This window comes from Selaginella moellendorffii, unplaced genomic scaffold (assembly GCF_000143415.4).
Source record: "Selaginella moellendorffii unplaced genomic scaffold, v1.0 SELMOscaffold_18, whole genome shotgun sequence".
In the NCBI taxonomy this organism is placed as follows: Eukaryota; Viridiplantae; Streptophyta; class Lycopodiopsida; order Selaginellales; family Selaginellaceae; genus Selaginella; species Selaginella moellendorffii.
The window spans coordinates 579,824-601,242 of NW_003314279.1; the positions used below are offsets into that span (position 1 = coordinate 579,824).

At 49.9% G+C, this 21,419-nt stretch overlaps 7 protein-coding genes across 9 annotated transcripts; 3 read left to right on the plus strand and 4 right to left on the minus strand.

The window, feature by feature from the left end:
- Nucleotides 1–2,896: 2,896 nt before the first annotated feature.
- LOC9640439 (3-hydroxyisobutyryl-CoA hydrolase-like protein 5) lies at nt 2,897–5,349 on the minus strand. Of its 2 annotated transcripts, none has more exons than XM_024676896.1 (15): nt 5,184–5,349; nt 5,022–5,111; nt 4,882–4,950; nt 4,774–4,834; nt 4,644–4,717; nt 4,494–4,577; nt 4,360–4,444; nt 4,221–4,306; nt 4,054–4,169; nt 3,932–3,992; nt 3,778–3,864; nt 3,604–3,705; nt 3,500–3,541; nt 3,331–3,437; nt 2,897–3,279 (listed from the first exon to the last, which is right to left on the minus strand). In XM_024676896.1, the coding sequence occupies exons 1-15, from the start codon at nt 5,259–5,261 to the stop codon at nt 3,255–3,257; spliced, it is 1,167 nt and encodes a 388-aa protein (XP_024532664.1). In that variant the 5' UTR covers nt 5,262–5,349; the 3' UTR covers nt 2,897–3,254. The 2 variants fall into 2 exon arrangements, with proteins under 2 accessions (XP_024532664.1, XP_024532665.1); XM_024676897.1 differs by having other exon boundaries at nt 5,022–5,127; nt 5,184–5,320.
- Nucleotides 5,350–5,403: 54 nt separating this feature from the next.
- Nucleotides 5,404–8,068, minus strand: LOC9640695 (protein ZINC INDUCED FACILITATOR-LIKE 1). 2 transcript variants are annotated; one of them, XM_024676893.1, is made up of 17 exons: nt 7,827–8,068; nt 7,711–7,751; nt 7,600–7,660; nt 7,427–7,529; nt 7,251–7,353; nt 7,141–7,194; nt 6,985–7,047; nt 6,888–6,937; nt 6,750–6,825; nt 6,540–6,689; nt 6,400–6,487; nt 6,257–6,342; nt 6,096–6,203; nt 5,995–6,039; nt 5,819–5,907; nt 5,710–5,753; nt 5,404–5,643 (listed from the first exon to the last, which is right to left on the minus strand). In XM_024676893.1, the coding sequence occupies exons 1-17, from the start codon at nt 7,975–7,977 to the stop codon at nt 5,516–5,518; spliced, it is 1,440 nt and encodes a 479-aa protein (XP_024532661.1). In that variant the 5' UTR covers nt 7,978–8,068; the 3' UTR covers nt 5,404–5,515. The 2 variants fall into 2 exon arrangements, with proteins under 2 accessions (XP_024532661.1, XP_024532662.1); XM_024676894.1 differs by lacking the exon at nt 7,827–8,068 and having other exon boundaries at nt 7,600–7,608; nt 7,661–7,735.
- A 791-nt stretch (nt 8,069–8,859) lies between these two features.
- LOC9640696 (protein ZINC INDUCED FACILITATOR-LIKE 1) lies at nt 8,860–12,521 on the plus strand. The gene is made up of 16 exons (XM_024677033.1): nt 8,860–9,957; nt 10,016–10,056; nt 10,127–10,187; nt 10,275–10,377; nt 10,433–10,589; nt 10,710–10,772; nt 10,848–10,894; nt 11,001–11,076; nt 11,129–11,293; nt 11,346–11,433; nt 11,490–11,575; nt 11,639–11,746; nt 11,805–11,849; nt 11,920–12,008; nt 12,128–12,171; nt 12,251–12,521. Exons 1-16 carry the CDS (start codon nt 9,810–9,812, stop codon nt 12,343–12,345), a joined length of 1,416 nt encoding a protein of 471 aa, XP_024532801.1. The 5' UTR covers nt 8,860–9,809; the 3' UTR covers nt 12,346–12,521.
- A 406-nt stretch (nt 12,522–12,927) lies between these two features.
- Nucleotides 12,928–15,114, plus strand: LOC9640440 (probable serine/threonine-protein kinase PBL11). Its single transcript, XM_024676885.1, has 4 exons — nt 12,928–13,948; nt 14,001–14,255; nt 14,358–14,468; nt 14,528–15,114. Exons 1-4 carry the CDS (start codon nt 13,244–13,246, stop codon nt 15,083–15,085), a joined length of 1,629 nt encoding a protein of 542 aa, XP_024532653.1. The 5' UTR covers nt 12,928–13,243; the 3' UTR covers nt 15,086–15,114.
- On the minus strand, nt 15,112–17,325 carry LOC112346966 (pentatricopeptide repeat-containing protein At4g02750-like). Its single transcript, XM_024677013.1, has one exon. It carries the CDS (start codon nt 17,323–17,325, stop codon nt 15,112–15,114), a length of 2,214 nt encoding a protein of 737 aa, XP_024532781.1.
- On the minus strand, nt 17,315–18,833 carry LOC9640441 (5-formyltetrahydrofolate cyclo-ligase-like protein COG0212). Its single transcript, XM_024676886.1, has 7 exons — nt 18,660–18,833; nt 18,525–18,593; nt 18,330–18,440; nt 18,156–18,271; nt 18,029–18,104; nt 17,853–17,978; nt 17,315–17,791 (listed from the first exon to the last, which is right to left on the minus strand). Exons 1-7 carry the CDS (start codon nt 18,775–18,777, stop codon nt 17,379–17,381), a joined length of 1,029 nt encoding a protein of 342 aa, XP_024532654.1. The 5' UTR covers nt 18,778–18,833; the 3' UTR covers nt 17,315–17,378.
- Nucleotides 18,834–20,225: 1,392 nt separating this feature from the next.
- Nucleotides 20,226–21,314, plus strand: LOC9640697. The gene is made up of 3 exons (XM_002971807.2): nt 20,226–20,582; nt 20,653–20,747; nt 20,813–21,314. The coding sequence occupies exons 1-3, from the start codon at nt 20,300–20,302 to the stop codon at nt 21,053–21,055; spliced, it is 621 nt and encodes a 206-aa protein (XP_002971853.2). The 5' UTR covers nt 20,226–20,299; the 3' UTR covers nt 21,056–21,314.
- The last annotated feature ends 105 nt before the right edge of the window (nt 21,315–21,419 follow it).

The following is a 21,419-nucleotide window of genomic DNA, read 5'->3' on the forward strand; positions in this document are numbered from 1 at the left end:
GCGCTATCATATTTCCGTTGCATGCAAATGGTAAGCAAACCGTTTCTGGAAAAAGCTCTAGTCTGCTTCATGTCGGCACTAGAGGGAAGCTTAATCTTCCTTTGCTTGAAGGCGTTGGCATTGCTTTTAACGATGAGTTCGTTCCCTGCACCCACTATTATTTTCTCTCGCGACAAGCCTACACAGTCACAAACAAACCAACAGCTCTTGAGAAAACTAAAAAGTTTCAAGGGGTATACCTGGAACTTCGACATGAAAAATGTGGTAATCCTTGTCATCTTCAATAGTTGCCTTGAGATGTTTGTTCTTGGCTACAAATATGATATCAATACTTTTGTTTAGCTCACCCTCGTCGAAGTCCTCAATTGGCACTGTCAGATCTGTCTCTTGGCAAATGGTGAGAATCTCATCCTGGAGATTAACTATTGCACCATCGACATCAGCGTAAGGAGGAATGGCAAGCTTCTTGTGCCAGAACACGTCCTTCTCCGTGGAAACAAGCACACCCTTTCCATCTTTCGCAACACGCACTTGATCCAGCGATGTGAGACCTGTCGCGCACAAGGAAAAAGAAATAAGATAACAACACCTGTAAATCATTACTTACCGGGCACTTGCACATCAACAGTGTAGAACTGCTGGTTCTCTAAGAACGACCAAAATAGCTTGCGCTCGTCATATCCTGCAAGCCACAGAGAAAAAGAAATAAAAAACTCCAGGGAGGAAAAGCCATACCTTTATCAACGAGCTTGTGGCAGTTTAGCAGCAGTTGGTAAGCGTGTTTCTTCTCAAAGTTGTAAAGAGCGACGAGACCTCCGTGACGAGGGAACTCTGGCAACCCCCCGGTATCAGCCACCTCCTGCGCCAACTCAAGGCTCCTGGCACACCTCGTCAACTCAAGGCTGGTGACACCAGTATGTGGCACGACCGGTGTAGCATATGATCGAGATTGCTCCCAGACCAGAGCGGCGAGGCTCGTGGACCGCAGACCAATGAGCTTGATATCAGAGGCAAACAGACCGCCTGCTCCTGCAACTCGTGCACGCTTGGCCCCCTGGAGAAGACTTCCTTCTCGGCTCGGCAGGCAGCACTCCGGCAAAAGTCGTGCGCGAGGCGAGTTTCTTCCTGATCATGTCTGGATACGGGCAACCGTAGTCGCCTATGTCGTCAAACCCGAGTGGTTTCCCAGCGGATGGGGGGAATTCGCCGCTCACGATTTCGGTGTACTGGAGCATGTGATCCAGGAGATGCCCCTGGAAGCGAGATGTAGGGGTGGCTCTCCATGCAAGCGGCGAATTGCATCCTCCGAGGCATCGTTCACGAGCTTGACCATGGATGGAAACGAGTCGCCGCAGTCGTCAAGCCCGAGTGGTTGTTCAACAGGGGGGAATTCGCCGCTGGTTGTGATGCAGGACATGCGACTGGAAGGCGTCGCTGGCCCACCCACTGCCGTCTAGCGCCCTAAAGACTTGGCCGCGGACACGGTTGTTTAGGCCAGAAACTCTCCATACTCGTCATCAGTGTTTTTCTCACCTGAGAGAGTTTATTGCATTTGCTACTGCTGCTCCTACTCCTACTCGCATTTGCTATGTGGATGAAGCGCTTTAACATTCTGAGAAGTCTTTCAAAGAACCCTATACCCCGTAGGATTTCGCCACAACACAGAAACCAAAACTTAATTCCCTACACAGAAACAGACTAGGCTCCTAGAGTAATCCGCAGCATTTCTTCAAGCTCTCCATCATGCCTCGCCGAATCTGTGTGGGCAATTCCAAACAAAATCAGCATAAATGTTATGCGTAACGCGCAGTTTTCACTAACCGGTTTGCTTGAGCGCAAGTGGCGAGAGGTGCCTCAGTGACCGAGCAGTTTCTTTACACCATTCTTCATTGGTACTGGCCTAGTTGACAAGAAAGAAATCAACGCAAAGGCTCACCAGAGACTCGATTATCTCTTCAACGCGGTCCTTCGAGAAGCAGTAATCCTGGAAAAGCATAGAAGCTTGTTAGTTCATACATAGAGTCCCATAAAAGCTTACTTTTTCATGACAATGCTCTCTCCAGCCTCTGGCATCTTAGGATAGCCTCCTGTATTCATGGAAATTCACCAACGTCTTCTCAAGCTCCGGAACATCCTGCAATAGTTTGATTGAAATGTACGAAGAAATAAGAGAACGGAAAACCACCTTTAAAGGGACAAAATGCGTCGCTCGATGCCACAAGCTACCGTATAGGCCAGCCTCGAGCCCGTGAGCGCAAGGTATGAGGAAATACGAGGCACTACAATCGGTATGAAAACCAACGGCAACTTCGGACTCTTAGATGCTCTCAAGTAGCAACCACAAAACTTATAACATTCTCGGTGACGATTCTAAACGTGCGGGGAAACGTAAATCCACAACGAAAGCACAAGAAATTAAGGCACAGGCTACTGGATAATCTCTTCAACACTCCTTGAGAAGCATCCATCGTGGAAAAGCATGCCAGAGTCTTACAGCAATTCTAAAATCCTTGACACAAGCTTCCAATGTTCTTTCGAAAGGTTTTGGACGCAAAAATCAATCCTTATCTCTACCTGCTGGTATCTTCTAGTGTTTTCCTTTTTGCAGGCGAGCGACCAGGATATTGGTGCCGGGTTGCTGCTCTTTCCTAGCTGTCAACCTCTTCGACCTCTGTTTTCTCAATCTTTCAGGATCGTGGCCTGCAATGGGGAGTGAAAGTCGCAAGTCTGTCAATGTTCGAATCATTTCAGTGTTCATCAAATCATCTCTTTCTCGTTAATCTTCTAGCTTGTCTAAAGTTCTCCCTTCCACCAGGATTACGCTCTTCCTCAATGGCATGTTCGGAACAATCCAGATGATGAGCGTGACAGACTAATTTGTGGAGCACAAGCAGCAGAGCTCTAAAAGTCGATCAAGATAAGTATAATAAATGCGCTACTAAATCGCGCTCTTTGGAATGCGAATGGTAAGCGAATAAAAAACTCTACCCTGCTTCGAGTCATACTCATGTTCTGCTCTTAGGCGGAAGATCACCACCCATCCAAACTCTGAAGACGAATTGCCGCTAGTGACATCCGCCACCACTCGGAGATCACTGCCGAGATGCGTACTGGTCTCCCATCGAAGTGGTTCTGGTTCCGCGTCCCCGAGAGTTTCTTCCCCTTCTCGCAAAAACCCTAAGCCTCTAAGCTCATGAATATTCGCGATTATTTTGAATTCAAACAAGAAAATGGCGGGAGTTTGCCTGGATCTCCTAGGCCGAGTATTTGCCACTCCACCTTGAATTGAAGGGTTTGAAGGGATGACGAAAGGGATTTTAGTTAGTTTACCTTTCCTCGTCTTCCAGAGGCAATTGAATTTGCTCCCTGGCAGTGTAGGTGTTCAAGATCAACTCTACCATGTCATCCGTGACTTCGGCAAGAGTCGATGGATTCCACTGCAAAAGTTTCACCAATTAACATGGCTGAACCTTAACGTTTGAGAGCCAACACAACCAACCTTTGGAGCGCGATCTTTATCCACAACCACAGCTCTAATCCCCTAGTCATAATCAGAAAGAAGCAGAAAGAACTTTTATGGAACCAGGAAACCGAAGAACTTACTTCGTAGAGATCATCCGAGACTAGGCTCCTTAAGCAATTTAGAGTAATCCGCTGCTCTCTTTCCAAGCATTTCTTCAAGCTCTGAGTCCTGCCTTGCCGGATCTGTGTTGACAATTCCAAACACAATCAGCACAAAAATTGCGTACGCGCGCGCGCGAGAGAGTTTCTTCTAACCGATGCTAAGGCTTGCTTGAGCGCAATTGGCGAGAGGCGCCTCAGTGACCGTGCAGTTTCTTTACACCATTCGTCATTGGTACTGGCCTAGTGAAACGGTTGACAAGCGGGATTTATCAAGAAAGAAATCAACGCAAAGGCCTCAGGGACTCACCAGAGACTCGATTATCTCTTCAACTCGGTCTTTCGAGAAGCAGCTGTTTATCCAAGTCATCCTGGAAAAGCCTGGAAGCTTGTTAGTTCATACGTAAACTTTGAACGATTAAGAAGTTTTGCCTTTTCATGACACTGCTCGCTCCAGCTTCAGGCGTCTTAGCAAATCCCTGGATAGCCTCCTGTATTGAGCTTTCCGGTTGTAAATTCAGCAAAGTCTTCTCAAGCTCCGGAACATCCTGCAATAGTTTGATTGAAATGTAAGAAGAGATCAGAAAACGGAAAACCACCTTTGAAGGGACAAAATGCGTAGCGATGCCACAAGCTAGCATATCAGCGCTGTCCAGTTTCGAGCCTGTGAGCGCAAGGTATTCTCCTGAAAAACTTAAATTTGAGATCAAGTAAGAAATCTCAAAGAGTGATTTTTACCCAGATGTCCTGGAAGTCGTGGAAGGAAATACGAGGCACTACAATCAGTATGAAAACCGACAGCAACTTCGGGAGTGGAGAATGCCTGGCAGCGAAACTGTTAGATACTCTCAAATAGCAATCACAAAACGTACAGCATTCTCAGTGACGATTCTAAACGTGCTGGGAAACGTAAAGCCTGCTCCCCCTCCCACAACGAGTCCGTGCCAAATAGCTACCTGTGAAGAACAAAAGTCTCTAAGTTCCAAGTCTTCTAGGCTTTGAGAAAGGTGATGTGAACATACTCTTGTTTTCCTGTAGCTGTACAGGTGATAGTCGAGCCAGTACTTTTTGTACACGACTTCCTTCCACGATTCGTCTGGGAAAGACACGCAAGGGAATCAAAATCACCAAAGCTTAATCCTTGAACAAAACCTTTCCTGTGATCGTAGAACATGCGCAGGTCACCACCAGCAGAGAAAACCTTGCCTGCGGCCTGCGAGACAGGGATTAAAAAAGAGAAGAATGGTAGGTGGAGCTCACCTTGATGATTATAAGCTCCACACTCTCATCTCTCTCCCACTGCTCAAACAGCTCCGCGAGTCGGGAGACCTGAAAGAGAAAGCTCAAGAACAAAAACCAGGATGCCGCAAAGGCTTCTTGATCCAAATGCAAACTCTTACAACGGAGAGATTGAGAGAGTTGAGCACTCGAGGGCGATTGAGGGTCATTACTCGCACCCTATCGTGAGCATCCACGAGCACCTCCTCCATCTGGAACAGAAACAATCTATGAGAGAACAAGAAACAAAGAGACTGTTTGAGAGCTCCCTCTTTATCGCAAACCTGATTTTCGTCCGGCATGCCCATGGTGGACGGATGGATGATAGAAATGTGCTCGCTCGCTCGCTCGGCCCCAAACATCTTTTAACTTAAAGAGGTGGTGCTACGCCTCTACGAGTCAAAGCTTTACGACCAGCAGGCACACGTTGGTATCCAAACCAAACTCGATCTTCTCGCACAAACTGGTCAGATCATGTCACTGTGGTATTGTAGCACGCGTAAATCTTCGAAGAATGTTTTTCATTGCGCAGCCGAGTAGTATCGAAGCTCGAGTTTTTTTACATCGCTATGTAGTGGAATGGGTGTCATGCCAGGATCTTGTCACTGTATTGACATCAAGCTAGCTGATCCGCTGCTTTCTCGTCTTGAAGCTTGTTGGTGGACGCGGGCAAGAAAGGCCTGAGCGTGGCCAGGACCGTAAGAAAGGCAAAGAAAATGAGGAAGAAGAACACCAGCTCGTCCCCTGCACATCCAAAGTTGTCAAGTTACTCTCACGCACGTCTCACGAATTTGCAAACTTGTTTCTCACCTGGAAGGAAGGCTGCGTGCTGGCGCTTTTGAGCCCAAGCAAACCTGAGAAAAAGAACTGCGTTAGCTCCTTCCTCCTTGGTAGCCAAATATCAGAAACGAGTACTCACACTGATCCTCCTCCTGCCGGGCCAAGAGCCTTGAAAAGAGAAACAACGCTTAGTGAGAGTCCATTTGCAGCACCTCTCTGTTCTTGAGTCTGCAAGCAAAAAAGAAAAGAGAAGAGAGAAAGAGAAGAGAACGTGAACTTCCGGGGGAAAACCAAGAAATGGACGACTCATTATACCACGGAGTTGTTTATCAGAAGAAACGATCCGGTCATTGTGGCCGTCTGCAAGAACAAAGCCCATTAGCATTGAAACATGTAGTAGTAGACTGGTCACGTACGGTGAGCACGAACTTAAGCACGGAGGCAGTGAGCAAGACTACCCACAGCCAAACGTTTTCCAGCTTTGACATGAGAGGATATATACAAAGTATAGGAATTGCCAGAATCTGAGAGAAAGGACAACAAAATCAGAAGAAGGAACTTATAGCATCTTACTTACAGCTGATATCCGAGTCATGAAAATAGGCCCAAGCATGTTCGCAACAGCAGGAAAAATTGTAAGCTGGAAAACAAGCATGGCGAAACCTGCAACCATAGTTCCCGATCAGTGCCTGTCAAAGCCACGGTTACACAGGGATTCACCTGAAATAGCCAGCACTTCTCCAACGTCAGAGCTAGTGAAGCTAAGTCCTCCTTGTAATCTTGGACTAACAGCCCACAGTGAGAAAATCTACAATCAAACAGAAGTCAGCCCCACGCGAAGAAATGGTTGCAACGTATACCTCTGTGTAGGCAATGTCATGGAGGGACCAAAGGCAATACACAGTTGTTGATGCAAGGAATGGCCAGTTCTTGAGAATGGACTGCTTTCTTGCCGGTTGCTTGTCTTCAGCAGCTGATATGTCCCTTTTAGGATGCTTGTGGAGTGTTTCCTGGCAAAAGGAAAAGAAGAAAACCTCAAACACTGCACTGCCAAAAGAAAGAGCACTTACAGGTAGAGTAAAACACATACAGAGACCGAGTAACGCTATCGCGGAGACAACCAGAGCTTGCAATAAGTATGGAAACCTGCCACGCAGAAAGAAGAAGAAAAAGAACCATAAGAAAGAATCAGAAGTGCTGCCAGTTACCGTGCAAAGAGGGATCCATGGTGGAAAACATTTGGATACTTTACAGCCGGCTGCAAGGGGAAATTTGTCAGCTGTATACAATTCTCCGCATAAATACCTGCGACAGGAACCCCCCCAGAGCTGGTCCAACTATAAGTCCTAGCCCCCAAGTTGTGCCAACCTACGAGAGAGACATTTTTGCCAGGAGTTAAGAAACTAGTGTAACACCGTACGTTGCCGAGAGACAAGGTTTTCAAGCAATTCAGTAACTTACGACCGACACACCTAGTGCTTGATGCTCGTCGCTGCAAATCTCCGATGCGTACGCCTGAACAGATTAAAACCGTGTCAACGAGATGAACTTCACTAGTAGAAGACCCGTACCTTAACCGGACCAAGCATGCCATTGAAGCTGCCAAGGCAAAACCGGGTCACCAGAGCCATGGTGAAGCTCGTGCTCACGCCAAACAACGTATTGAAGACCAACCTGATTATGAACAGATGCTCAGAATGAAAGATACTAGACAAAGTTTGACAAACGACAGAGGAAGTTTGCTTACACTGACACAATTCCAAGCACCATCACTGGCCTCCGGCCAATCCTATCCGCCAAGTAGCCCCAGAACACAGCAGTGAAGAAACGTCCAGCCATAAACGACGATCCTGAACAGTCGACTCACTCTCAGTTCCAAAAGCGAGCAACATGTAGACGACAAAGTAGAGAAAGCATTACCAATCCATCCTGCGTAGAAACCAATATCGCTCTCGGCTTTCGCAACATGGAAATCACGCACCTGGAAAGAACAAAACGTGTAGCAAGAAGCCAACCCGGAGAGTATCTCACCATAAAATATAGAAACGGGTAAAGCACGGAAATCGGCAGCGCTGTCGAAACCATTTGGATCGATGAGACAGAACGAGAAAGAATAACGTAAAGCGCTGCTAGGATAGACAACGTACCATTGCAAAGAACCACGAATCCCAGGGACACCAGCTGCTTCAGCGGCGGCGGCGATCCCTTCTCGCGGAGCCGCCATATCTGGCAGCCGGGACAATCCGGGAACTCGAGCTCCGGCTGTTGACGATCGCGTCCTAGCAGCGGCTCCTCCATATGGCTCGGGGATCGCGCAAAACCCTAGACGCCAGTGGCGCGCGACACAGCTCTACGATTGCGACAATGCTCCTCTCTCTGAGCTTCTCGCTGGAAAGGAGATGCTTGGCCTTGATTATTCTGTCGACGTGGCTGGAGCGTTTACGTCCAAAGTGAAACGTGGTTGACTCGACTGGCCACCGCATTGTAATAATATCGCATAGCCCTTGTTTGCTTGCAGTTGCGTAGAAAAACCACACACTAAGTCCACGAGAATCTCGGAAGCATCAGATCACACTCTTGTTATGGAAATGTGAGCCGTGTTTGTTCTATATGAGCGTGCTACAAAGCTTGTCTTCACGTACGTGATGGAGCAAGCTGAGATGATTCTCTCCTTCCCAGGGTGACTGTTACATCGGCTTGATCGGGAAATTTCAATGTGCAAGGCTTTGAAGGCTCGAGATTTGCTGCAATGCCGGGCATTTCAGATCGAGTTTTCTGCTCGAGCAGAATCTAGAGTAGATGTCCAATCCTCAAATTCCATGGCAAATGAATTGTAATAAAGGTGGCAGAACCTTGTCAAACATCATATATACGATCCAAAGAAGCATTTCATGGATCTATCGATCGAGTCAGAGACCCTCTGGCGTGTACTCTCGGCCTGGGCTTCCTAATTCGAGGAATGGCATCCATCTCGAGTTTTAGAAATAGCCTGCGCTTTTGTCACAAAGCCAGACCGATAGCTAGATCAAAAGAAAATTTCTTACTTGTTTTTCTATGGTTCTTGATTCTGACACTGCTCTCCTTACAAACACCCCACCAAACACACAGGCACACACGCTAGACAAGGCGAGAAAGATACAAAACAAATCAATCGTATCCAAGTCCTTGGCAATAACTCTCTCTATATAGCTGGATCATGTAGAGCTGCTATATAGATCGATACGATACATGTTTCTTCTTTTCATGTGGGCGATCTCATCTCCGCAATGCGCGTGTGGTTTGCTGCCTGTCGGCACAGATTCGCTGGCGAGGAATGGGCTCCTGCAAAAGAATCCGGATGAAAAACAACCCAAGATGGAGAGAACAGGAGTCCTTATGAGTGGAGGCCGAAGAACACACTCTCTTAAAAGGTCTGTTCAGTTGTAAATGTGGGTGGTCTCAAGTTGGAGGAGCACGGCCAGGCCTGCACTGCTCGTGGGTTCTCGCTGGATCGACTCTGCCCTTTATCTTTCGCTCGTAAGAAGATTTTTTGACCTTGACGTACAATCCATCAGCCATCAATCACCCAACAGGGTCAGCAAGTTGTAGAGGAATCCAGCCATCCATGTCCAGTTTTTTTTCCTTTGCTTTTCCCTTTTCTTCGTTTTCACCCGGTCAGTGATCACACATCGTCTCCTTCTCCTGGTAACAACACCCAGTGTGATACCACAGGGCGAAGGTCTTTTGCCTGTATGATTGAGCAGCATGGTACAAAAGGAATTGATGAGAGGGCTGGCCTACAGCACCTTTCAGTGCTTCATGAAATCTGACGCTGCTCCAACTTTGTTCACCACCACCACCACCACCACCACAAGATCACTGCTAGCGCATTTCCCGGGTCTCGTCTCGCTTCATACAAACACCCAACATCAGAGGCTCCAACATTCTCCGAAGAAAACAAAGGAGGATAGAAGAAAGGAGAGAGAGAGAAGTGACAAAGAGGGGAGAGCTCTCCAGCGCGCCTCGAGATAGAGTCCCAAGAGATCATCTGACTTGACTTTCCAAAAGCGTGAAGCAAGGAAAGCGTAGAAAAAAGAAGTAGAAGATAGCGAACAAAGAGAAGAGTTTGTGAGCAAAGATTGTTCAGAGCGATGACTACTCCCAGTGAAGATCTCATCAAGGAGCCTTTGCTGCTCAAATCGAGCCGAGAATGCCCTGGTTGCAAATGCATGCCGCACGAGGAGGACGGGCCGCCGATCAAGTATCTGGTTCTCATCGGATTCATCATGCTTTGCAATGGTGAGTTTGTTGATTCACCAATTTGCGAAGAACTGCTCTAACCATCTCTGTTTTCCAGCTTTGCCAATCACCATCTTGTTCCCTTATCTCTATCTGCTGGTAAACTCCCGATCTTCCGAAGTTCACGGCTTTTCTTCTTCGAGCAAGTCTAAAGTTTTTTCTTCCGCAGGTCCGGGACTTTAATGTCGCAGACTCGGAGAGCGACATCGGCTACTACGCAGGATTCATTGGTGAGAGGATTGAATTCGCTGCTCCTGATCTGTTTCACGACAATGACGATCCCTGCTTTCTCATAATCTCACGTTGGAAACTTTCAGGCTCATCCTTCATGATTGGGAGATTTTTCACCGGCTTGCTGTGGGGAGTGGCAGCGGATCGATATGGTCGCAAGCCCGTCATGTTCTGCGGAATCATCTCAGTGTTCGTCACATCATCTCTTTCTTTCCAGCTTGTCTAAAGTTCTTTCTTCCTCCAGGATCATCTTCAACACGCTCTTCGGCTTTAGCACCTCGCTCTGGATGGCGGTGGTCACCAGGTTCTGCCTGGGAAGCCTGAATGGCTTGTTTGGAACAATTCAAACCTTCGCAACCGAAATTTGCAACAAAAAGTATCGGAGCTTGGGACTGGCTGTGGTAAGATTCACAAGCAAACCATCTTGTAGTTAGTAGAACTCGTAGAACTTTAAAAGTCGGTCTTGCTCGATAGCAAAACGTTGGATCTTGGGAAATTCCTCATTCGTTTCGATCCTACAGGTTAGCACTGCTTGGGGATTCGGACTCGTCCTTGGACCGGCAATCGGCGGCTTCTTAGCCGAGGCAAGCAATGATATCTAGCGAAAACTTTTATCATATCGTCATTGAGAAAAACCATGTCAATGCCGTGATTTACAGCCAGCTCTCAAGTATCCGGAATTGTTCCAAGGCTCTTTATTCGACCGGTATGTAGTCTCCTCTCTCAAGTTGAAGGAATGAAGAATCTCTTTTCCTTCCTTTCCGCGATTCCAATCGATCGAGATTCTCATGGCCGTGCGATCTTCTCCGCAGGTACCCGTACCTTCTTCCGCCACTGTGTGTTACAGTGTTTGCGCTGCTTGTGCTCGTCGCTTGCCACTTTCTACCAGTAAGTCAAGACTACTATTGGCAAGTTCTCCAAAAATTTCTTCTTTTTACAGGAGACTTTGCACATCCATGCCAAGGAAGTTGCCAACACCCCTGAGATCGAGAGCGGGGTAATCAGCGATGACTGCGAGAAGCGATCCATTTTCCAGAACAAGGCGCTCATCGTCTCCATCGCTCTTTTTTGCTTTGCTTCACTTCACGACATTGCTTTCTTAGAGGTAAACAAAGTATGCTCCAACTTTTTCTAATCTCTTGCTCTCTCCTTTACAGGTTTTCTCCCTTTGGGCTTTGAGCTCCAAGAGTACGGGAGGACTGTCTTTCACGAGCTCCGATGCCGGAAGGGTTCTCACAGTCGCTGGTGAGTATCAAACCGTTAACTTTTCTCGTGGACGAGTCTTAATGTGGATGTTGCAGCTCTTGTCATGCTGATCTGTCAGCTAAGCTTCTTCCCTGTGGTCACCCGGCGCCTCGGACCAGCAATGGTCACTCGGATAGCATCCGTAAGTTCTATGGATTCTTGCGATCGCGCTGCTGAAATGTGAAACTCAAACTCATTCTGGCAGGGACTTACGCTGCCACTTCTCGTCATCTATCCGTTTATGTACGAGCTCACTGGAGCCTGGCTCTGGTTCGTGATCTTGACAGTGTCAACTCTTAAGTACATTTTCATGGTAAGCTCTCGAGACTCTCCTCGTTTCAGTTGTTTCACCCGGAGTTTCCATCTCCCAGGAAGCAACAGCGACAGGCCTGGCCATCCTCGTCAACGTCTCAGTGGTAAGCAGCTTTGTTTCTTACAGACCAAAGTGTTGATCCGTCAAAATCGTGGGGCGGCTTTTTGTCACAGAGGCAAGAGGAGCGTGGAACAGCGAATGGATTTTCGCTCAGCCTCTTGTCGCTTTTCAAAGCCATTGGGCCGACAGCTGGAGGCACAGTGTAAGTTGCTCCATCCATCGATTTATAGTGACATGTTTCGGTGGTTTCTCGATCCGGATCCAGTGCTTCTCCCCATCTCTCTCGCTTTTTTAATCCAATCAAGCTTTATCTCTTTGCAGGTTTGCTTGGTCGAGAAAGAGGCTGCACGCTCACTTTCTTCCAGGTAAAAAGCCATTCTAGTCCTCCGTAAAGATCTCCGCGATTGATTTCTCTCTCGCTCTCTCTCTCTCTCTCTTTTCTAGGAAACGAGTTCGTCTTCTTCTTTCTCGGAGTTTGGATGCTTATAGTCTGCGTTGGAACGTTGCATCGATCGCTCCCACGCTCTGCATTGATCTGATCTTACATCACGCTGACGAGCAAATTCTACGTTTTGTGTGTGTGTGTGTGCAAGGAGGCAAAACCTCCAGGATAGCCAGTTATGTAGTTACAATGTGAAGTATCAACCGATAGATGAGATGACAAGAATGTATAAGTATCGTACCCAGGAATTATAAAATACGTACTTCCAGGTCTTGATTGCTCGAAATCGACACCCTTTGACTTTACAGTCTGTATGAGTCAACTCTGGTAAAACTATACTATCTCCATGAATAGAGTGCACAGTTCTTGGAATTTTAGAAGAGGCCCAAAAAGGATCACAGATCAATTCGACTCGTAGCGTTTTTTCGGGAGACACACACGACAATGGACAAAACGATCGACTGGGCACTGGGGATTCGTGTTCCTTGCGGTTGGAGAGCAGCAGGCCCTCTTCGATCGATGGTTCCCACTGTGGACTTATTTCGATCCCAAACCATTCAATTCGTCGAGATTTCACTGTCGAACAACTCGTCCTCTTCTTCTGAGCGAGAATTTTTAAGCTCTGTTTAGATAGGCATCAAAGCATCGAGATCTCCATGATGAGCGCTCGAGCCCATGGAGAAAGATATTTTCCCTGGCGAGGGGAGAGAGAGAAAATCCCGGCCGTTAATGGTTAAGCATATTCGTCAGGCATAACGCGTGCTAGCCGTCCATACGGGGATCATCGTGGCCGTTGCCCACACTCACACGATGGCGCTTTTAAGCTAGTGAAGATCTCTCACTGGGACGGCCAACCGATCCTCTCTTTGGATTCCAAGGAAAAGCGAGAGAGAGATCCATTCCATAGCAGCATTTGGACGATACCATCGGGGTAAGGAAGGGATTTTTGATGCTAGGAGAGATTCTAGAGGGGAGGAAGAGGAAGAAGAAGAGGAATGCGGTGCTTCGCCCACAAGAAATCGCGGCACAAGAAGGCATCACTGGCGGGGCAGGACGCCTCCGCCAAGATGATGCGAACCATGTCGGCTCCACCCACATTCCTGGTCACGGATGACGACCCAATCCCGCCGCCGCCACCACTGGCTCACCCATCGCCATCGCCTTCGCCATCGCCATCTCCCAGCGCCATCGCCAGGAACCCAAGATCAAAGCCCACCGCCATCGCCGTGCCCAAGATCTCCACCAGGTTGGAAGATGGCTCCTCGTCGCCCCTCGTCACCCACTCAGGCCCCAGTGGATACGCGAGCTTGAGCGGCGTGAGGAGGGATCCCATCGTCTTCCGGGGCCAGCCACTGCCGCTGCCCACGCCAGAGTCTTGCGGCCTCTCGCCAGAACCATCGAGATTCATGGGCTCCCCGGCGGTGACCAGGGATTCCACCGCTGCCAGTGATCACTATCGCCCCGGCAAAGAGTTCAAGAAATCGGCATCCATGCCACTGCCAAGGCCACCGCCAGTAGCCCACGAGAGGCTGGCCGCCGCGCACATCACCTTTTGCCCCGAGACCTCGTGCATTGGCGAGTCCGGCAATGGCCCGGCTTTCACTTGCACCGTCTCGATCGATGCCAATCCCCGCGGCGGCGGTAGCAGCAAGGACTCCACGCAAGCGGTGCTCGTCCGGCTATCGGACACGACAATGCAGGTAAGAACCACGCCATAGCTTGGCTTCCATAGCTCAAAGCGCCGTTTGATAGGATTCCAAGGCTTGGATCGAGCACGTCAAGGAGATTGTGTGCCTGCGCGACGCGCACCTCAGCCGGATCCTGGGATTCAGCTTCACCACCGACGAGAAGCTGGTGGTTTACGAGATCCAGGCCAACGGGAGCTTGGACAGGCTCTTGTATGGCCGGAGCCGCGATCGGCCGCCGCTCGACTGGGCGACGCGGGTGAGGATCGCCACCGATGCCGCGCGGGGGCTCGCGTTTCTTCACGAGCGATCGCCCACAAAGGTACGTCCGAAAGCTGGCTACGTCCAAAGTGCTCTCGCGTTCGTTGTTGCTCGTCACCCTCCACCATAGCTAAAAGCTTGTTTGTGCGTGATCTTCTTCCAGCTCATGTACAAGGACTTTAGAACTTTCAACGTGCACGTCGACAAGGAGCTGCGAGCACGACTCATGGGCTATGGATTCACGCAGAGGTTTATGAATCCGAGCTCGCTCATGGTGAGATCGAAAGTTTGGAAGAGAAGATCTTGACAAGATGTTGCTCTTTGTGCTTGAAGGTGGCGGCCTACGCGGCGCCCGAGCTTCTCCAACGAGGAACGCAGTCGCTACCATCGCCCAAGAGCAACGTGTGGAGTTTCGGAGTGGTGCTGCTGGAGATCCTCACCGGCCGCCAGAACCGGGACGAGATGTTCGCGGTGGAGGAGCAGGACCTGGTCGGCTGGACGGCGCCGTATCTAGCCAACGACAAGAAGCTCTTCCTGGTCGTGGATCCGGAGCTCAAGGGGATGTTCCCGGCGAGATCCGTGTCGCTCTTTGCAAAGCTGGCGGCGCAGTGTTTGCAAAGGGACCCGGCGGCGCGGCCCAGCATGGATCAAGTTGTCCAGTCCCTGGAGCACGTCCAGGCCGAGCGCGATCACCACATCAAATTGTTCGATGCCTCGGCGGGGAGTGACAGTCGCAAGCCACTCATCGAAGCTCTCAGGGAGTGTAGCAGCCCCGGGGCGGCGGTGGCGATCCATCCGGCCTTCTCCACCGTCAATGGCACTCACGTCCAGAAGAAGATCGTCACCCGGATCATCAAAACGCTGTGTTCTTCGCCAGGAACTTTCGACTAGATGGAGAGATGGATGGATGGATTGGATCATCGTGCTGCCATCGATGGAGCGCTCGACAGCGCGTTGGCTAGCACCGAGTGAAGCCCACCACTCTGGGAGGAATCCGCGAGTGCTCTCTCCAACACCAGCTCTGGCAGCCGCCGGGTGGCGCTGGCACCGATGACGCTCGTCCAGTTGGGAGCATCCGGGACGAAGGGCATGCTCGCGACGAGATCCTCGGCGTCGCGCAGATGTCCCGCGCGGCAGAGAAGATCGATCATACATCCATAGTGCTGCTTCGTCAATCCAAGCCCAAAGTCGTAGCCAATGGAACCGAAGCGCGAGCGCCCGATCCTCACGTCGCCCGCGTGGTTGCAGCCGTGGAGAACGCACGCCAGCGACGATTCGTCCGGCGCCACGCCATGGATCAACATCCCGCCATAACTCTCGAAGAGATCATCACTCTGGTGCCTGGCCTGCGCTTGCATCGCGAGGATCACGTTCCAGGCAATGGCGTCGGGGGCCTCCGGCGTGGACTGGAAGATGGCGAGCGCGCGATCGGCGTGGCCGCTCTGCGCGTAGGCCGAGATCATGAGCGTGCTCGAATAGAGGCTGACGTGATCCGGCATTAAATCCCAGAGCTCTCTAGCTCGATCCAGCCTGCCAGCGCCGACGAGCGCCGCGAGCATGAGGTTCCAGGAGCCGGTGTTCCTGTCCGGCATAGCCGAGAAGAGATACTCCGCGTCGGCGAAACGTGCTGACTGGACGTACCCCGTCAGCAAGGCGTTCCACGTGTCGGTGTTGTGCGAAGCCATGCTATCAAACAGGCACTTGGCGCGTTCCACGTGTCCTGCGTTCGCTAGCGCCGCCGCCATGGCATTACAGCACACCACGTCCGGGCGAGCAACCACGGTATCAAACGTCCTCTTGGCCTCCTCCACGTGCCCCCACTGGGAATATGCCACCACGAGCGCGGTGCACGACACCACGTCAAGCTCGGGCATGGAATCGAACTCGCGTTTAGTCTCCTCGAGCGTGCCGTATCGTACGTACATGTCCAGCATGGCATTCCAGCACACGAGGTCCCGTTCAGGGAATCTCTCAAACAAGAGCTTGGCTTGAAGAATATCCCCTTTCTGGGCATATGCTGTGAGCATCGTTGTCCACGAGACAAGATCTCGCTGGAGCATGCCATCGAACAAGATCTTAGCTTCGTCAACCCGATTGTTTGCGCAAAGCATCTCCAAGAGTGTGTTCCATGACACGAGATTGAGCTCTGGCATGGTTTTGGCGAACTTGATAGCTCCATCCAGATGCCCTGATTGGGCATACGCTGCAAGGATCAGATTCCACGAGACCATGCTTCTTTCAGGCATCTTGTCAAACAACGCCTTGGCAGTTTCGAGCTGGTAGTGAGCGAGAGCTGTGAGCAAGGTGTTCCATGACACCACATCCCAGAAGCTCATCGTATCAAACAGCAACTTGGCCTCTCTCCAGCAACCATTTTGCCCATAGGCGGCTAGCATCGCGTTCCACGATCTCAGGTTTGGATCCGGCATGGAATCAAACATGGACTTCGCTCGACCAACGTCTCCATTCTGGGCATATGCCGCGAGCATCGCTGTGCAAGCCACCACGTCGTGATCCGCCATAGTCGCAAACAGAGACTCGGCGTCACGCAAATACCCATGCTGTGCGTAAGCCACCAGCATTGTCGTCCAGGCCACGAAATCGGAGTCGGGCATAAGATCAAACACGCGTTTCGCGCCAGAAATATTCCCAGTCTCGGCATATGCTGCGATCATGGCATTCCACGAGACGCGGCTCCTGGACGGCATCTTTAAGAACGCATCCTCGGCTTGTTTGATGAGACCCTCGTTCGCATATAGCGTAAGAATGGTGTTCCACGAGACCGTGTCTTTCACGGGCATTACGGAAAACAACATTCGAGCGTCCTGGAGATGCCCGTTTCGGGCATATGCCGAGAGCATCATGTTCCAGGAGAAGCTGTCCTTGTGGGCGATGGCGTCAAACACCGATCGAGCCTCAGCAGCGCTGCCGCATCTCCCATACGCTTGAACGAGCAAATTGGAGAGGTAGGAATGTGATCCAGCATCATTTCTCTCTTCCTGGAGCTTGATAGAGGCATGAAGACGCCTGGCCTGAGATAGACTGCTACACGATCTTAGCAGCTTGATGGAGTCCTGGTGCTGAGCTGAAAACTCGTGGACCATGGCTTGCGGAGCAGTATCAGGTATCATAGCTCGTGACTTCGTGATCAAGAGCTTTAAGTTGATCCATAGCCCTGTGACTTTCAGTCCGACACCTTTTTTTCACGCTTGGCTTTCGGAGGAGTCGGCTTGGCTTGCATGACCCAACCATGGAGCTCGGTCTTGTCGATAGCAGCAGCATACTTCTCGGCACTGAGGTCCTCGGGTATCACTATCCTGGCGGACGCTTTCTTTGAGGCGGTCTGGTAGACAGTCACGCTGTCGACTCGTAACCCCATGCCTTGTAGGTGCTGCTCGAGCTCCTTCTCGGTGATGCTGGGATTGAGCTCGGTGATGGAGATGGAAGGCCCGTCTGCTTTGCCACCTTGACGGACTTGCCTTCCCGTAGGCGCTAGTTTCGGCTTCTCTCCAGTTTCTTGTCCGATCTTCTCCCTCAGCTCCCGCAAGACGTTTACGCGGAGGTATTTGTCAGGTAGAAGCACGTCCCAGTAAATTCCTGGCAAGAGAAGAAGATGAGAGAAAACAATGGAGCCTTGTAAAGGATTTACAAGACTTACCGGTTGGTTTTGGAATTTTGGTGTTCGTGTGATAGATGTAATTTGGTGTGCAAACTATATCGACTGGAAGGTCGTAAGGGAGCAGCTTGTCCACGGGGATGTCATTCACGAGCTGTTTATCGTGGACTACAACGAAAAACTTAAGAGTTATCCATTACCATCATTCGTCGACATACCTGTAGTCACGACAAGTGTGGACTCGTCTATAATTTTCTTGTGACGAAGCAGCGCGTACGCCAGCTCCTCAGTTCCCTGAAATGAAAATCATCCACACCTCGCTACAAGCAAAAATGAGATTCTTACATGGCCAACGCCAACGCGAGCACCAGTGCCTGGATCCACCGCAACCGAGCCGATGACAAGAATGTCGACCCTGAAATCCGACTCAAGCCCCAGCTCTTTCCCCAGCAACTCACCCTCTGCACGACTCTGCTGGAAATAAATCTCACTCACATCGTCTGAGAAACACTGGCGTACCAATGCGTGCCGAGGTCTCCCTCATCTTGTAGAAGGACAAGTACGTCGGGCTCACAACCGCGTAGAAGCCCTTCTTTAGCCCCGGTGGAGGAACAAGCAGCACTTTCATATCTGGAAACCAAGAGAAACTCCCATCACAACAAAGAGAAGAAAATTTGTCTGTCGAGATTTACGCCTGAGTGTTATGAATCTCACTTGTCTCTGCGGCGCATCCGGGCACACGCTCACGAACTGGGCCCCTCGATATTCGGGCAGAAGCAGCACCTAAGAGACAAAAGAAAAAGAGAATGAAATCTCTGAGCTGCTACTACTACTAGCTACTACTCTCACCTTGTCGGCTGCCTTGCCGGCTCCACGGAAATTCGGAATTGTGTTGTGCACCGGCCTCGGCATCAAAGCAATGCCCTTTTTCTCGATCAAATCCCACATTCGCTTCCGGATTCCCCATTTCCAGGCGCCAGGCTTCTCGTCGGCTGGCGCAGCAGCAGGCGCATCAGCATTCGAGCAAAAGCCTCTCGACCGGAGCGCGCGCCACCGCTGTGGGAGGCGCTGCATTTTCCCTCCCTCCTCCCTTAAAACCCTAAACCTTCCGTACCATATAACCTTTCCGTACAAAAGATATACGAGCCCTAAATGACGAGAATATCTTTATTCCGCTCAAACCTATTATTAGCGTCAACCTTCCGATCTTTTGCTGGATCCACAAAAATCTCTTGGAATCGTCCGGATCCCTTTTAGAGTTTATAAGGATTCCATTGATGTGAGACTTCTGACATCAATGCATCACTTGGAAAATAGAATAGATCCAAATCTCATCGCCCACCCACTGGCGAATCGCCACATTCCAAGCCCTTGTTTATCCCAGCGCCAGAGCTGATTGGCGCGAGCACTCCGCGATCTTGCGTCCACGTCGTGGCGCGAAGATGTGAACATTGTTGTCAATGAATATGATACTCGATTTCTCGCACTGTGGAGCGATTTGCCGGCACAGACACGGTGCTCGATCGATCTCCACGGGATTCGAGAACGGAGCCCCGACCCACAAACCAGAGTTTAAAGCGGGGGGGACAATTCAATCGTCTAATCGCTAAAGCGAATCAAATGTTTCCACAGAAAAAAGAGTGTGCGCAAGTATTTCAAGGGTGGCGTACGGATTGTCTCGCTTTTTCCGGAAGGCCCAGGTTTTTCAAAGGCTAGAAAACACGCGAAGGTGTTCGTCGCCAACAAATGGTCAAGCTTGTCGACATCCCGTTGGATGATTTTCTCCACTGATCGACGAAATCAGCCTCGCGAAAACAAAGTCTTTTTCTTTGTAGATTCGCGCAACTTGTTGCTAGCTATAGAGTTTAACGTCTTAAACATTCCGTAATTATCTTTTGACTTTGGAACAGCCGATAATTGATACACCCCGGGGTCCATTTCGATGCAACCACATCCATAGCTATCGAAACTTCTCCCCTTGGTCAAAAAGTTTAAATCGCCCAAAAGATCCCCGGAAACTCTCCCGGCTGCGAAAGCAACTTGGTAACCAATCAAAGCGAGACACGATGATTCCGGCGGACGCTGCACACGGCACGAAAAAAAGAAACAAAAAAAAAAAGAAAAGTGTCTTTGGGAGAGCCAAGCAGTAACTTGGGGCAATTGTTTATTGTTGCAAGAGTCTCTCCAGAGTTTCGCGACAACACAAAGTCCCCATCTCTCTTTCTCTCACTCTCTCTTTTAGCACTACTCTGGATGGAAGCACTGTTCTTTCTCTTCTGGGGGATGGATCATTCATGGTGGCTCGCTGGTGGTTTTTTAAGGTGTGCTTTTCTTTTCTTTTCCACAGTGGGGGAGCTTGTCGAGAAATCCTTGCACACCTTTGCGGAAACACGGTGGTAAAAGAAGCGCTTCGCTTGGTGCTGTGGGACACTCACACACAACGTGACACAGTGATCACAGTGATATCATATACACGATATAATAGTATTATGTATTGTTATATAGTATCATATCATGTAGTATATATAAGTGCTTTCGATCCAGGCAGCAACCCGGTTCCTCACACCGCACTTCGCCGTTCGCTCGCTCTCGCTCTTGCGCTCTCTCCACCATCTCCACACAAAGACCCTCTTCTTCCAAGAAAGAGATTCTCGAGAATGGCAAGCTTGTGGATGCTCGCGGTGCTTGCCGCAGCGGCCTTTGTTCTACTCCTGCTCCCTGGCGGGGCTGTTTGCGAGGGTGATACCACTACCAAGAAGGAGCAAACAAGAGGTTTGTTTAGCTTGATTTCGCGATATATATTTCTATGATTTGCATCCACTTGGTACTTGATCTTTCTTAGATGGCGACCGCAATGTCGCAGATATAGATACCGCACTGGATCATCAGCTGGCGCACCAGCTTGCTTCTCGTCCCAAAATCCGTTGGTCTCGGAAGGTGCTTTCAATACAATGTTTGATCACACTGGGCTTTTCTCTCATATGATTCATTCTTGCTTGCAGATGCTAGATTCTCCAGCGCAGTTTGCAGATCACCCGGCGACGAGCAAGTCGCAAGCAGCACCGGAAGCTCAAGCAAAGGTTGCCAGAACTGTGAAGGAAAGAGACGCCGCTGGATCAGCAGTACCAAGCACGAGCTCATCCACCAAGAGCTCGTCCAAGCACGACAACACCGAGGACCTGTTCCACATAGATTACACACCGGCCGCGATTCACCCTCCTCGCAGCCACGGTCACAATCCTTGAGATCACGGCCCAGAACAAAACGATTTCTTCACAGGCTCGATCAAGCACCACATTAAATAGAGCTTAGCAGCAGTCTGTACAAAGAAAAGAGTAAGAGGCCATCAAGCAGAACAAAAAAACAGAAGAGAATAAGCAAGCATATAGTAATCAAATCACTGATCAGTATGTCAGTCGATCGAGCTAGATCAAATCTAGCTCCTCCTCCTCCTCCTCCTCCTCGGGTTTGCAAATGGCAATTACAAATGTGAATTCTATTCTCCGCGACGCTCTCTCCTTCGATCATCATGTAGCTCAAGACTGTGTTCTTGAGGAAGAACGCACAGTGGCGGCATATACCCTGCCTAGTGGACAAATTGGTGCAGCG